This window comes from Salmo trutta, chromosome 7 (assembly GCF_901001165.1).
Source record: "Salmo trutta chromosome 7, fSalTru1.1, whole genome shotgun sequence".
Taxonomy (NCBI): Eukaryota; Metazoa; Chordata; class Actinopteri; order Salmoniformes; family Salmonidae; genus Salmo; species Salmo trutta.
Window position 1 is genome coordinate 9,917,946 of NC_042963.1, and position 14,619 is coordinate 9,932,564.

The window sequence follows — 14,619 nt, forward strand, 5'->3', positions numbered from 1 at the left end:
AGAAATGGGGGGTTGGAAATGATGCTGACAATTACATTGAAGCCACAATCAATCTGCAATGTTAAAGCTGATCTACCCACTACATTTTTTTAAAAAAGTATATCATATTGGGGGGGGGGGGGGGGGGGGGGGGTGCTTTGCTCAGAACCTTGAGAGGGGCCTCGCGAAACTGCTCTAAGCCACTGGTTGATACTTGACTAGGGGAGAAGTGAGGGCTGAAGAGGAAGGGTGAGACTTGACTAGGTGAGGGGTGAAGTCTGAAGAACAGGAATGATGAAGTTCCTAATATTTATTCTGAACCAGTGAGTGTCATGCTGGCTCACTGGGTCTCTCTCGAGGACGGTGCACTGTGTTTTGCACGCAGGCAGGTTTGGCTGCCACAGTGGCACAAAGAGATAAATCATCTTTCGATGGTCTATATACTGAGTAAAAGTGAATGTGCATTGTCTGGTAGAAAAACTATGATGTAAAAAAAAATACTTTACTGAAAAACTATAAAATAATAATAAATACAAAATATATTTTTTTGCATCATAGCGCAGCGGAAACACTGATCAGAAGCAGACATGCTATCTCATTCCCAGAGACCCATTGTTACTCAGAATACATGAGGAGGTGGATGTTATTTTAAAAGAGACTCAGAACTGTGCTTGTCGAGCAGCCTGGGTGGGAGCAGGCAGGTTTTAATATAACCCAATGACAGTGAGGCTCATTTCAGTAATTGTTTGTACGATGGAACGCCCATTTCAGATTCAGAATACTTTATTATTTTTATCTCAACGAACGCCCTTCTCTACCCTTGCGTTTTACCAAGAACGTTCTGCTGAGGGGAAGCTTTCAGAGGGCCAGACCTAAAGGGACTAAAGAGGAAGTTCAGACAGTACAGTATTTCATATTGAGTTTGAGTTACCTGGTAGAGGAACCTCTGGCTGAACTGGTGCATGGCCCCCTGGAGTTGGCTGCGTTGGGACTGCCACTGCTCATAGTTCCGGACTGATTCTTCCGTGGGCCGCTGCCACGTGGTGGTTCTGGTGTTGTGGTCCACATAGTAGAACCTGCCTCGCTGGTCCACACGCTTCTCCCAACTGGAGAGGGACAGACAGGGAGATAGGAGTGAGACTCATACGAATGCACAAATGGACAGACAGACAGACAGACAGACAGACAGACAGACAGACAGACAGACAGACAGACAGACAGACAGACAGACAGACAGACAGACAGACAGACAGACAGACAGACAGACAGACAGACAGACAGACATATATATATATAATCACGGACACAGACAATGCTGGATAAGGCTGGATATGCAAACACAAGATATGCATTATCCCACAGACACACATGTAAAAACAACACATGAGCACATTTCCAGCAAAGTGCAGCAGTGTTTTTTCAAGTGTGGAGGCTGCTGTTGCTATTCTCATATCTCTGACTCAACCAGAACAGAATTTGGAAGAGAAAACAGCAAAGAGCTCCATATGCTGACACACACACACACACACACACACACACACACACGCACACACACGCACACACACGCACACACACGCACACACACACACACACACACACACCTCAGAACTCAAAAAGGAGAAATTCCTCAAAAAATAACTTTGAGAGCAACAACATAAAATCCCTCCCTGTTCCCTGTGCTGCTGTTCCCTGTGCTGCTGTTCCCTGTGCCCGCTGTTCCCTGTGCCCGCTGTTCCCTGTGCCCGCTGTTCCCTGTGCCCGCTGTTCCCCTGAGAGAACAGGTCCCCTACAGAGCAGTACTATGGCTCCCCTATCCTTTTTACGGTTATGCAGGTCATTTTATTTTCCTAACCATCGGTTACAGGGTTATATGATAATTGTGCCAGCCTCTATCCTACAGAGGAGTACTATGGCTCGTCCTATATCAAACAGAGCAGTACTACAGCTCCCATACAGTCTGTCCTTAGAGGGGGAACCTGAGAGCAGTTAAACCCAACACCGCTAGAGAAGAGCCCACTAATGCAGCCCCGCACCACACGCCTTTCATCTGAGCTGCACTACGATGGGCTGCAGTGCCATGCTAACTCAGACTAGATATGCAGCCAAAGCACTAAGCACCAAACCCTGCAGCTGTAGTCAGAGCCAGCCTGGCCTCCAAGAGGCAAGCCGCTAACGGAGCCTCAGGATGGGCTCAAAAAAAAGATCTGCTCTTTCTAAGAAAGGACTTTTGTTTTCCGGCCCGTTCCCTCCAGTGGAAAAAATGAGATGAGTGACCTTTCCCTCAAACACAGTGGAAGCGAAAATCAATAAATAATCACAGAAATAAAAAGGCAATAAAAGGCTTGGCTCTGGTAACCCCAAAAGCGAGCGCTGAGTTTCCGCAGCACACAGTGAGAAACACCACTGGACTCAAATAATCAGTGCTGGTGATTCAGAGCCTGTTAAAGAGATGAGAGATCACTAATGTATGATCACATAAAACACACACTTAAAGACCTGACACGCATATACTGTGAGTAAAGGACTCCTCTACTTGGATAGTATAGTCTAATTTGGGGATTCTGCCACTCCCTGCTGGGCCCACTTCACAGGGAATGTTCACAAGTCGGCAACATCTCCCCTCCACAGAGACACATTCCCATCATGCACTGGGCTGGCTAACTGTGGTCACTCTTCTCTGATGGTAGGAGGAGGAGGAGGAGGAGGAGGGGTCAACGTGTGTAGGCCAGGGGTGGGCAGTAATCTTGACTCAAGGGCCACATTGGGATTTCAACATTTTCCACCGACTGACCCAGGTGGAAGAGGTCTCTCCCAGGTGGTGGTCTTTGTGTTGTGGTCCACGTAGTACACCCTGCCATGGGGAAGGATTCGCTGCTCCCAGCTGACAGAGACAGAGAGAGAAGAGGCATATTAGGTCATGTCCAGTTACAGGTGAGGAAAGAGAGATTGAACGTAACCCCAATCATCTGTCACACATAAACACACACGCAAAATCTTACCCATTCGGTAGTGATTCTGGAACAGGCTCTGTAGCAGTGGATGGGTTGGTGCCGGCAGGGGGTGCCTCTGTAGGAGGGAGGAGGACTGTGCTGTCTGGCCCATGAGAGGGGCTGCTGCTGCTGGGGGCTGGGGACCGGACCGACGGGGAGGAGGGTGGGGGTGTATGAGGAGCCAGACCGCTCCGGCCATTCTCCAGCCCGTTGGCAGTCAGCTCAACTTTACCTGTGGGGTGGGTAGTTAAAGGAGTTGATTGATCCACACCGGAGCAAAAAGCTACATGTCATAATGATTAAAACCCTTTGTATTTAGTATGGAAGTTCACAGCTGATTTAGGAAACTTGACACTAAATCACATTTAGTGTCAAGTGAATGGAGAGTGACAGAAACATGGTTTCATGTCTCCAAGGTTATTGTACCTGCACTCCCATGGCTGCTGTGAGAGCGGGGGTGACCAGAAGCCCCAGGACTCTGCTCCTCACCCTGCTCTCCGTTAGTCAGAGAGCCCCCCGGGGAACCCCCTCGCGAACCCCCTGCAGAGTGTCTGTGAGTCCTGACCAGAACGCAGACAGAAAACAGGGGAGGGGTCAGGATCACTCACACCACACAAAATGACCCTTGAACTCTCAACTCATACTGTGTGACAATGAACAGAATGTGATGTAAACCTAAGTTACTTATGTAAATGTGCATTTCTACTGTAAAAGATATAGAATTGGTTTGCAGTTGATTCTTTGGAGTGCTGCTTAGGAATGACCCAAACGAGTCAGAAGATCTTTCAAAAGCAGCCCAGCACAGCTCCCACACATACAGGCGCCGGGACACCACACGCACACAGAGGTGTCAGTGTGAGCTCCTTTTCCTCTCAAAATATACTCATTTTCCTGAAGCTAAATACAGCTATTCTTTCATACAAGTGCTTTTATACAATGAAAACATGTCCGTTTTTACCCAACAGACATTGGAATTCTGAGTACAAAATTAGATAATTATCAATGGAAACTTTATTAGAAAGCTTCTGAAAATGTCTTTGCAGTAAAAAAAAACAAAAAAACTCACCAACCACCTATACTAAAAGAGGGACAGAGGAACAGCCGTTTGGAAAAGGACAGGAGAAAATATTAACTTTGAGCACCCGACATTGAAACCTTTTCCCCCTGGAGGGGGGGGGGCATGGTTCTCATTATGGGAGAATGCAGAAGCAACAAAAGAACACGACATAGAAAACTCTGCCCTCCTGTCTCTTCCTTCCTCCATCTACACCACCCTTTCTACTCCTCCCCTCTTTAGGGGCAGATGGATGGAGCCGTTGAAGGCAGTTTCGAATAAAAATGTAAAAAAAGGTCCAGAGCAGTGCCCTCTAATGTTTTCAGGGAAATACCATAAAATACCATCTGTGCTTTGTAGTAGAGCAGACTAGTGTCTCACACGTGGGCACGCTCCCTATCTGAACCTTATCATTGATTTGATTAGGGCATCTCTGTGTTGGATCACTGCACTGACCATTGCCCTCAAAGAAGTATATTTGTGTTTTAAGTTAGACTTCTGAGAGTTTGTGTGTGTGAGTGCATGTGTGTATGTGTGAGAGGGTAGAGAAACAGTGAGTCTCTGTACATCTAAGTTGTGAAATGAATCTATATGACCATTTGTGTGAAAGTGTTTGTTCATACAGTATGTACTCTGTAGGGGTATGAATACAACAAAATATACATCGTATACAGGTCAATTCAAATGTGCATGTTTGCTGCTCACCTGCCGTGAGGGCCGCTGGCGGTACTGGGGGTTTCCTCACTCTGGGTCCTGCGCAGGTTTTGTCTGTCCGACTGCAGCATCTCTGTACAAACAGGACAGACAAAGGACACACCATCCATACATCAAACTTCATTATGACCATTAGTAAGAAAACAATATACCATCCAATATCTAAAGAGGAAATCACACCAGATCAAAATTCCAGAACCCCTGTGGTCATGAAACGAGTGTTACTGTTTCACAGACACATTTCCACTGCTATAGAATGTGGTCTGTGACTGTATGAGTCTATATGTCCATTCCTCCCCTGACTGAAACCCCAGCCATATAACATGCTTTTCATTATAAAAACAGGGACACTCATAAGGAGTGGGGCACGGGCAGCAGTAACTAATCTCCAAGAAACAAATGCAGCCTAACACTGGCTCCTGAAGCTCGACAGCTTCAATACTTTAATGTGTTTACAGATAACGCAGATCCTGCCAAAAGTAAACATGTAATCATTGAGAAAAACAAGCATGTGTGTCTGTCCTGGGAATGCTACTGTTTCACCCATCTGAAAAGGCCTTGTGAGAGGCCATATCGGTCTAGTTGGGGAGAAATCATTGTGTCATACTGCTCTGAATGCATCATCCAATAATAACAGAGCTCGTCATAGTCTAGCTGTTGTCCGCATATACCTCCTGAGAGACATGAGACATCTCATTCCAAAATCACGGGCATGAGTTGGTCCCCCCTTTGCTGCTATAACAGCCTCCACTCTTCTGGGAAGGCATTCCACTAGATGTTGGAACATTGCTGCAGGGACTTGCTTCCATTCAGCCACAACAGCATTAGTGAGGTCGGACACTAATGTTGGGCGATTAGGCCTGGCTCACAGTCAGCATTCCAATTAATCCCAAAGGTGTTCAATCGGGTTAAGGTCAGGGCGCTGTGAAGGCAAGTCAAGTTCTTCCACACTGAAATCGACAAACCATTTCTGTATGGACCTCGCTTTGTCATGCTGAAAGAGGAAAGGGCCTTCTCCAAACTGTGGAAACAAAGTTGGAAGCACAGAATAGTCTAGAATGTCATAGTATACTGTAGCGTTAAGATTTCCCTTCACTGGAACTAAGGGGCCTAGCCCGAACCATAAAAAATAGCCTCAGACCATTATTCCTCCTCCACCAAACTTTACAGTTGGCACTATGTATTCGGGCAGGTAGCGTTCTCCTGGGATCCGCCAAACCCAGATTCGTCCGTCTGACTGCCAGATGGTGAAGCGTGATTCATCACTCCAGAGAACTCTTTTCCACTGCTCCAGATTCCAATGGCAGCGAGCTTTACACCACTCCAGCCGACGCTTGGCATTGCGCATGGTGATCTTAGGCTTGTGTGCTGCTGCTCGTCCATGGAAACCCATTTCATGAAGCTCCCGATGAACAGTTATTGTGCTGACGTTGCTTCCAGAGGCAGTATGGAACTCGGTAGTGAGGGTTGCAACGGAGGACAGATGATTTTTATGCGCTTCAGCGGTCATTGGTCCCGTTCTGTGAGCTTGTGTGGCCTACCACTTCGCGGCTGAGCCATTGAAGCTCCTAGACGTTTCCACTTCACAATAACAGCACTTACAGTTGACCGGGGCAGTTCTAGCAGGGCAGAAATTTGGCAAATTGACTTGTTGGAAAGGTGGCATCCTATGACAGTGCCACGTTGAAAGTCACTGAGCTCTTCAGTAAGGCCATTCTACTGCTAATGTTTGTCTATGGAGGTTGCATGGCTGTGTGCACGATTTTATATACCTGTCAGCATAGGGTGTGGCTGAAATAGCCAAATCCGCTCATTTGAAGGGGTGTCCACATACACTATATATACAAAAGTATGTATGTTTGTTTGTGTTGCCTTAGCTAACTTTCCGGAGATGGAGGAAAAGTAAGTTGGAATGTGGTTAAAGGGTCGACCGTCTGCTGGTGAATACTGCTTATTGAAATTCTTGCAAAAGTCAATGTTTCAATGAATTGAGCCAAAGCGTCTTGGATTTCATCTGCTCCCCTAAAAAACAATCCTCAGCAGCCAGCCTCCCCACCAACTCCAATAAAGTTTATTTTGTTTGCTGTTTGGCATTGGCAATATTTCCATATGGTTTAACAGCTCACAATTATTCTGAACATATATACTCTGTTGATGTGTACGCACTGGACATATAAGAATGCATATATATTATATATATTCTTTTTTAACCTTTATTTAACTTGGCAAGTCAGTTAAGAACAAATTCTTATTTACAATGGACGGCCTATCCCGGCCAACACTGGGCCAATTGTGCGCCGCCCTATGGGACTCCCAATTACGGACGGATGTGATTCAGCCTGGATTTACTTAAGTGTTTCCATTATATACAGTGGGATCCGAAATGATTGACACCCTTGATAAAGATGAGAAAAAATTACTGTATAAATTAAATAATTAAAATACTGAGCTATATTGTATAAAAAAAACATTTTCTGGGGGAAATTATTTTACACTAATACAATTGTTCAGAAAAAGATTTAGTTTAACAACACATTTTTCTAAATAAGGTAGGGGTCAAAATTATTGACACCCCTGTTTCAATACCTCACCTTGCGAGGATAACGACACTGACCCTTTAAAAAAATATGTATATATTATGAGTTGGAGAACACATTTGGAGGGATCTATATGTATATATTATGAGTTGGAGAACACATTTGGAGGGATCTATATGTATATATTATGAGTTGGAGAACACATTTGGAGGGATCTTAGACTATTCCCCCATACATGAAAATAGAGCTCTTCGGCCACGCACACCAGCGGTGGGTTTGGTGTCAAAATCAGAGCGTATGAGCAGAAAATAACCCCATATCTACTTTAAAATATGGTGGTGGATCTTTGATGTTATGGGGCTATTTTGCTTCCACTGGCTCTGTGGCCCTTGTTAAGGTCAACGCCATCATGAACTTTACCCAGTACCAGGACATTTTAGCCATAAAACCTTGTTACCTCTGCCAGGACGCAGAAACTTGGCCGCAAGTGAATCTTCATGCAAGGCAACAACCCCAAGGACACCTCAAAATCCAGAAAGAAATTGTTAATTGGCCACAAAAATCAACATTTTGCAATGGCCATCTCAGTGTCCGGACTTGAACCCCACTGAAAACCTGTGGTTTGAATTGAAGAGGGCAGTCCATAAGCTCAGATGAAGGATATCAGGGATCTGGAAGGATTCTGTATGGAGAAATGGTCTAAGATCCCTCCCAACGTGTTCTCCAACTCATTAAACAGTTAAGAAAAAGGTTCAGTGCCATTATTCTCATAAGGTGAGGAATTGAAAGGTATTGAAAACAGTGGTGTCAATGATTTTGACCCCAACCTTTAACAAATAATACTTTTTTCTCTTAAACAAAATCTCTTTCTCTGAGCAATTGTGTTAGTACAAAATAATATGTCTCAATATTCAGGCAACTGCCAAAATAATGGACAAAGTGTATTGAAAGTGTGTGGTTACTGAGTCTTAAATGTTAAGTCCCCCATATGGGGGACTATGAGTGGTTCTGGACCGGTTCCAACTGACATTTGTGTTCAGTGCATTCAGAAAGTATTCAGACAACTTGACTTTTTCCACATTTTGTTACATTACAGCCTTATTCTAAAATGTATTACAATTCCCCTCATCAATCTACACACAATACCCCTTAAGGATGAAACAAAAACAGGTTTTTACAGTTTTTCTAAAAAGCTGAAATCACATTTACATAAGTATTCAGACCCTTTACTCAGTACTTTGTTGAAGCACCTTTGGCAGCGATTACAGACTCGAGTCTTCTTGAGTATGGTGCTACAAGCTTGGCACAACTGTATTTGGGGAGTTTCTCCCATTCTTCTCTGCAGATCCTCTCAAGCTCTGTCAGGTTGGATGGGGAGCGTCACTGCACAGCCATTTTCAGGTCTCTCCAGAGATGTTCTATCGGGTTCAAGTCCGGGCTCTGGCTGGGCCACTCAAGGACATTCAGACACTTGTCCCGATGCCACTCCTGTGTTGTCTTGGGTGTGTGCTTAAGTTTGTTGTCCTGTTGGAAGGTCAACCTTCGCCCCAGCCTGAGGTCCGGCGCACTCTGGAGCAGGTTTTCATCAAGGATCTCTCTGTACTTTGCTCCGTTCATCTTTCCCTCAATCCTGACTAGTCTCCCAGTCCCCACAGCTGAAAAACATCCACCCAGCATGATGCTGCCACCACCATGCTTCACCATAGGGATGGTGCCAGGTTTCCTACAGATGTAACGCTTGGTATTCAGGCCAAAGAGTTCAATCTTGGTTTTATCAGACCAGAGAATCTTGTTTCTCATGGTCTAAGTCCTTTAGGTGCCTTTCGGCAAACTCCAAGCGGGCTGGCATGTGCCTTTACTGAGGAGTGGCTTCCGTCTGGCCACACTACCACGAAGACCTGATTGGTGGAGTGCTGCAGAGATGGTTCTCCTTCTGGAAGGTTCTCCCATCTCCACAGAGGAACTCTGGGCCTCTGTCAGAGTGACCATCGTGTTCTTGGTCACCTCCCTGACCAAGGCCCTTCTCCCCCGATTGCTCAGTTTGGCCGGGCGGCCAGCACTAGGAAGAGTCTTGGTGGTTTCAAACTTCTTCCATTTACGAATGAGAGTCCAATGTGTTCTTGGGGACCTTCAATGCTGCACAAATGTTTTGGTACCCTTCCCCAGATCTGTACCTCGACACAATCCTGTCTCAGCGCTATATGGACAATTCCTTTGACCTCATGGCTTGGTTTTTGCTCTGACAGGCACTGTCAACTGTATGACCTTATATAGACAGATGTGTGCCTTTCCAAATCATGTCCAATCAATTGAATTTACCAGAGGTGGACTCTAGAAACACCTCAAGGATCAGCAATGGAAACAGGATGCACCTGAGCCCAACTTTGAGTCTCATAGCAAAGGGTCTGAATACTTATGTAAATAAGGCATTTCTGTTTTTTAATAGATTTGCAAAGATTTCTAAAAACCTGTTTTTGCTTTATCATTACGGGGGTAATACATTTTAGAATATGTTTGTAACGTAACAAAATGTGGAAAAAGCGAAGGGGTCTGAATACTTTCCGAATGCATTGTATAAAGCACTGTGGATCCCGTGCCTTATAGTGGCAGTAAGCCCCATCTGACAGTCTTGCGCAGAGCTCTCCAACCCTGTTCCTGGAGAACTACTGTCCTGTAGGGTTTCGCTCCAACCATAATCTAGCGCACCTGATTCTAATAATTAGCTGGTTGATAAGCTGAATCAGGGTAGTTATAACTGGGGTTGGAATGAAAACCTACAGGAAGGTTTAGAGCGCTCAACATGAAGAAATACTAAATAATTTCATAGCATTGAAACAAGACCACTCTCTCTCTGTCACAGACGGACAGAATCACTTTGTGCTTAAAGCTGAAGTTGTAACGAGTCTGCACACATGTGAATGGCGTCTCTGCACCACTCAGTGGATGTTAAGGAGAAAATTCTGTCGTCAGTTGTATGAAATAGTGCCAGTATTGTACTGTCACTAAGTATGATCATATTTATTTTACAGTTAGAAGAAATGTGAAATCTTATCGTAAGTTATTCATTATTTGATTGCTACTATATTTAGAAAGCATCTCAGTCATTCCAAGCCCTATTGGCAACCTTTGGTTGAACTGGGGGGGGTCATAACTGTCCATATTTTCATAATGTGCTTGTGTCCTCAAAAGTGAGTATACCGCAGCAATTATTTTTTTTTTAAATACTACTTGAAAAGGTGAGTTCCAGACCTTTCTAAAACGATGCAACATTACCAGTAATTGTTTATAGCCATCTCATGAAAATAATGTATGCTTGGGTATGTCTATTTAGGCAGAAATCTAAATGTTGCCCTATCATAAGACTCCATTATGCTTAGGGTCATGTATTAAAATGCTTGCCAGGCCATTATTCTGGCTACCATGACAATGCCCCAATCCACAGGGCACGAGTGGCCACTGAATGGTTTGATGAGCATAAAAACTTTGTAAACCATATGCCATCTCAGTCACCAGATCCCAGCCGGATTTAACACTTATGGGAGATTTTGGAGCCGCTCCTGAGACAAGTGTTTTCCACCCCCATCAACAAAACACCTCATGGAATAATGGTTTGGCATCCCTCCAATAGAGTTCCAGACCCTTGTAGAATGTATGCCAAGATGCATTGAAGCTGTTCTGGCTCATGGTGGCCCTATTAAGACACTAAGATTTAGATGCACTATTGTAAAGTGGTTGTTCCACTGGATATCATAAGGTGAATGCACCAATTTGTAAGTCGCTCTGGATAAGAGCATCTGCTAAATTACTTAAATGTAAATGTAAATGTTGGTGTATCCTTTATTTTGGCAGTTACATGTAGCGCAGTATTTTAAATATGCATTTTATTCAGTCATTTTTGCTCATTTTTATCAAGGGTGTCAATTTCAGACCCCACTACATACAGGTGAGTACTGTCTGGTCTAAGTGTGTTTTTTTACTGGCTGCAGCACAAAGGCCTGTTTATGGTAGCAGTGTGTGTCAGCGTGTCAAAAAAAATTATCTGCCAGGGGAAATGATTTAAAACACTAAAGTAACAGAGCTGCCTTCAGAGAGAACACAGAGGGTCTTAACACACCTTCCCCCAGCAGCAGGGCACACACTTGAACCTTTATACACCAACCTGCCACAGAGCACACACTCCAGACCTTCATACATCCCCGAAAAAACACCCCCCCCCCCAAAAAAAAAAATCTGACCTCAGAGGGCACACTCAAGACCTCTATTCACTAACAACCATCCCCAACAAACAAGAACATTATGACATCAGAAAGCACATTTCATTGCCTTAATACACCTATTCCCCCCCCCCCCCGGTCCTGGATCACAGGAGTTGATTGTCCTGCACAGCTCACAGAAATAAGACTCAATTACACAATTCTGAGAAACAAATTACACATAAGTACTCCCAAGCATGTGCGCATGGCTGTGCGTGATGATGTCGTGCGTGTGTGAAACAATGCTTGGAGAACACCAAAGTAACAGATCCGAAAGGAACAGAGGATGTGGAGCTTATTCAGCGCTTTAAGAACAATATTAATGTTCATGCACACATATTTAGATATATATAAAACACACACAGAGACACATTTATGAACCATATGCTCATAGACCCAACCCTGACTTGTGCTGTGTTCATTCACTAGGAAACACTCTGGCTCTGTGATTCAGTATGAAAAGGCTTGTGTGTTATTTTATACAAAGATGAGAGATGCATGAACTGGGAAACTCAAGCAACCCCTATAAATAAGTTTAATGGGTTGTTATTCATTAAAAACAACTCTAGAGGAAAGCCCAATCTTTGTCTTAAAAAAGTGTGTCTGCTGTTTGGCCTTTTTTTCCGCCCCTTGTTTGTATACGTGTAGTCAACTATTGACAGGTCCGTTACTGTTGTTGAAATCTAATTATGTTAGTGTGTCCACAAGTTATAGGCCTAGTGGATGTTAAGCAAGAGTATCAACTAGGCCTACAAGAAAGTGTGGAAAGTGGTCAAACAGAGATATAGTGCTTCCCAGTATTTCTGTCCACATGTTTCAAAACATGTGAAAGACTCTGCCAAAACCCGTGAAAGACTGTGTGCAAACTTGCACACGAGCAACGATGGCTCAAAATACACATATTCCATCACATTTGAGACCACCACACTTTCAAAGTAAAAACTCTTTGGCTTTTTCCAAATGAGCCCCACTTTTCGTTTGGGTGGAGTCTGAAAAAGAACAAATATAAGTCACCACAAACATGTCACTAAATGTAATGAGTGTGAATATATACCAGAGACCAAGAGAGAGAAAATGCAAGAAAGAGTGAAAGTGTGTGTGTGTGGGAGCATTTTGTTTGCATTAAGAATAGTGTGTACTTTTTTGTAAGTGTTAACGTGTGTGTGTGAATGTGGGTTGTAAGGCGGGACTCACTGTCTGTTGCTGTGCTGCCATTGGGCAAAGATCCCAGATCAACAACCAGGCCGTCCAGACAGACGTTCAGCTCGCCTCCTGCTACAACTGAGCCTTTGTTCTCTGTCTGCAAGACCAGACTGAGCTGCAGATTCTCCACTGGAGGGAAAGTGGGGAGTGTGGAATGGAGGGAGGGATAGATGGAGGAGAGTGTGAAGAGAAAACGAAGGAGAGAAAGAAAATGAAGGATTAGGGCGAATAAGAGATGATAAGATGTGCGCTATCAATTGCGTAAAGGCAACCAAAGTTCTTTCTCTCTTCTTCTTACATGTTTGTATAAAAAAAACATCCTGAGGGAGTCTGTTTCACAAGTGTAACATTTAATCTTTCAAATACTTTCAACTGGAAAGACTACTTTAGTAGCATGACTAGGAATCCTATTAACAATCCATGGCCTTAGGCCTACATAAAAATTAAAACAACTTTAAAAATACACTTTTATTGTCTTACTCTTGCCATCATGTGTACGCAGGGTGTCAAGCAGGTCAATGGTGGCACTTCCCAGCAACTCCTTCCTCAAGGTGTGGCAGCTCCACAACTTCAGATCTAAGTGGCTCTGAGGCGTCACATTCCTACACAACACACAAGTCAAAATCAGCTACACAGACAGATAGACCTACATTACACATTCATGTGGTATTAATGGACAGCGGCATAGCATTGGCATGTTGTATCAGAATTGAGAGAGGGGGGGGGGGGGGGGGGGGGCTGTAGCTCACAGGGTTAGGTCCTCGTTCCACTGTAGCTCAAGGTGTCCAGTGCGTTTTCCCGTTTTCTTGGTTTCACTAGTCAGGCCATCGGCAGTCACCTCCACAAAAGAGCTGAGTCTGGAACGGGTGGGCAGCTTAGGTGACTGAGGCTTTGCTGAGACCACTGTGGCAAGAAAATAAAAAACAGTTGATGAACATATATGCAAATGACAAAAAGAGACCATTTGAATGACTGTGGTACACCGAACTCTGATCAACCATTAAGCTACAGTAATAAAACATTCTTATTACAGCTACTCTGCAAGAAACTGTATGTCAAGAAAACACAAAAATGCAAATATCGCCCTCTAGCTGACACATGCAAAACAAGGTGGATATTGCCCCTTGGATTGCATGTTCTGTTAATAAATTAGTTGTTGATTGTTCCATATTACTGTGCTGCTCACTTGGCCAGCGAAATGTCACAACTGTCTGCCTATCCATGTCAGAATGAACTTTGAACTTAATTCAATATCCGCTAAGGAAAACATGGGCCAAATAACTGTTAGGCTACTGCTGTATCTTTTCAATAGACCAGAAATCTTCCAATTCTTTTAAACTGTCAAGGTAAATTGAACCTATTTTATCTGATATTATACGAGAGGGGGTGCGAGTGATGGGTGACATATTAGTAGTTCATGAACAATTCACTGGGGGAAAAAAGAGCAAAAGGGAGGGAATAAATGGCAGGGAGAGCAAATGGGAAACTGGAATAACAATGGATGATGAAAAGAGCTGGGGGTGGTTGGCATGAGAGAAATTGTCAGACATACATAGGGAAGAGGAGGATGAGTATTAGAGTAGGTTACAATAGAAGGTGATAGATGAGAGGAATTAAACGTTTCATATTGATGATTACCTTTCAAGGTCAACTGTGATTTTTCTGTGGTCTGGACATTGCCAGGTCTTGTCACACTGGCAGCTGCCATGACATCACAGCCCTGAGACACACGCACAGGCACAATCAGAGAACACACATAACCGACATGAAGGCAAACTGTAAAGTAGGCCTAAATCACACACTGCAATTCAAAACAATTAGTTATGCATTTCCCCTGTGTACCCTCCACAACGTAAACAACAACATACATAGTAAAATAGCATGTCTCA

At 44.0% G+C, this 14,619-nt stretch overlaps 1 protein-coding gene across 3 annotated transcripts in view; it reads right to left on the reverse strand.

Annotated features, from left to right (window-relative positions):
* LOC115196889 (NEDD4-like E3 ubiquitin-protein ligase WWP2) overlaps positions 1-14,619 on the reverse strand; it is a 43,072-nt gene that overhangs the window by 27,530 nt on the left and 923 nt on the right. For 2 of the 3 annotated variants that reach the window (XM_029757876.1, XM_029757874.1), the window contains exons 2-10: positions 14,369-14,450; positions 13,480-13,633; positions 13,211-13,332; positions 12,722-12,859; positions 4,729-4,819; positions 3,396-3,529; positions 2,979-3,201; positions 2,771-2,860; positions 911-1,085 (exon numbers count right to left, since the gene is read on the reverse strand). In XM_029757876.1, coding sequence (XP_029613736.1) covers positions 911-1,085; positions 2,771-2,860; positions 2,979-3,201; positions 3,396-3,529; positions 4,729-4,819; positions 12,722-12,859; positions 13,211-13,332; positions 13,480-13,633; positions 14,369-14,438 — 1,197 coding nt within the window. In that variant the 5' untranslated portion in view covers positions 14,439-14,450. The remainder of the gene's footprint in view (positions 1-910; positions 1,086-2,770; positions 2,861-2,978; positions 3,202-3,395; positions 3,530-4,728; positions 4,820-12,721; positions 12,860-13,210; positions 13,333-13,479; positions 13,634-14,368; positions 14,451-14,619) is intronic. The other variant, XM_029757875.1, reaches the window with a different exon arrangement.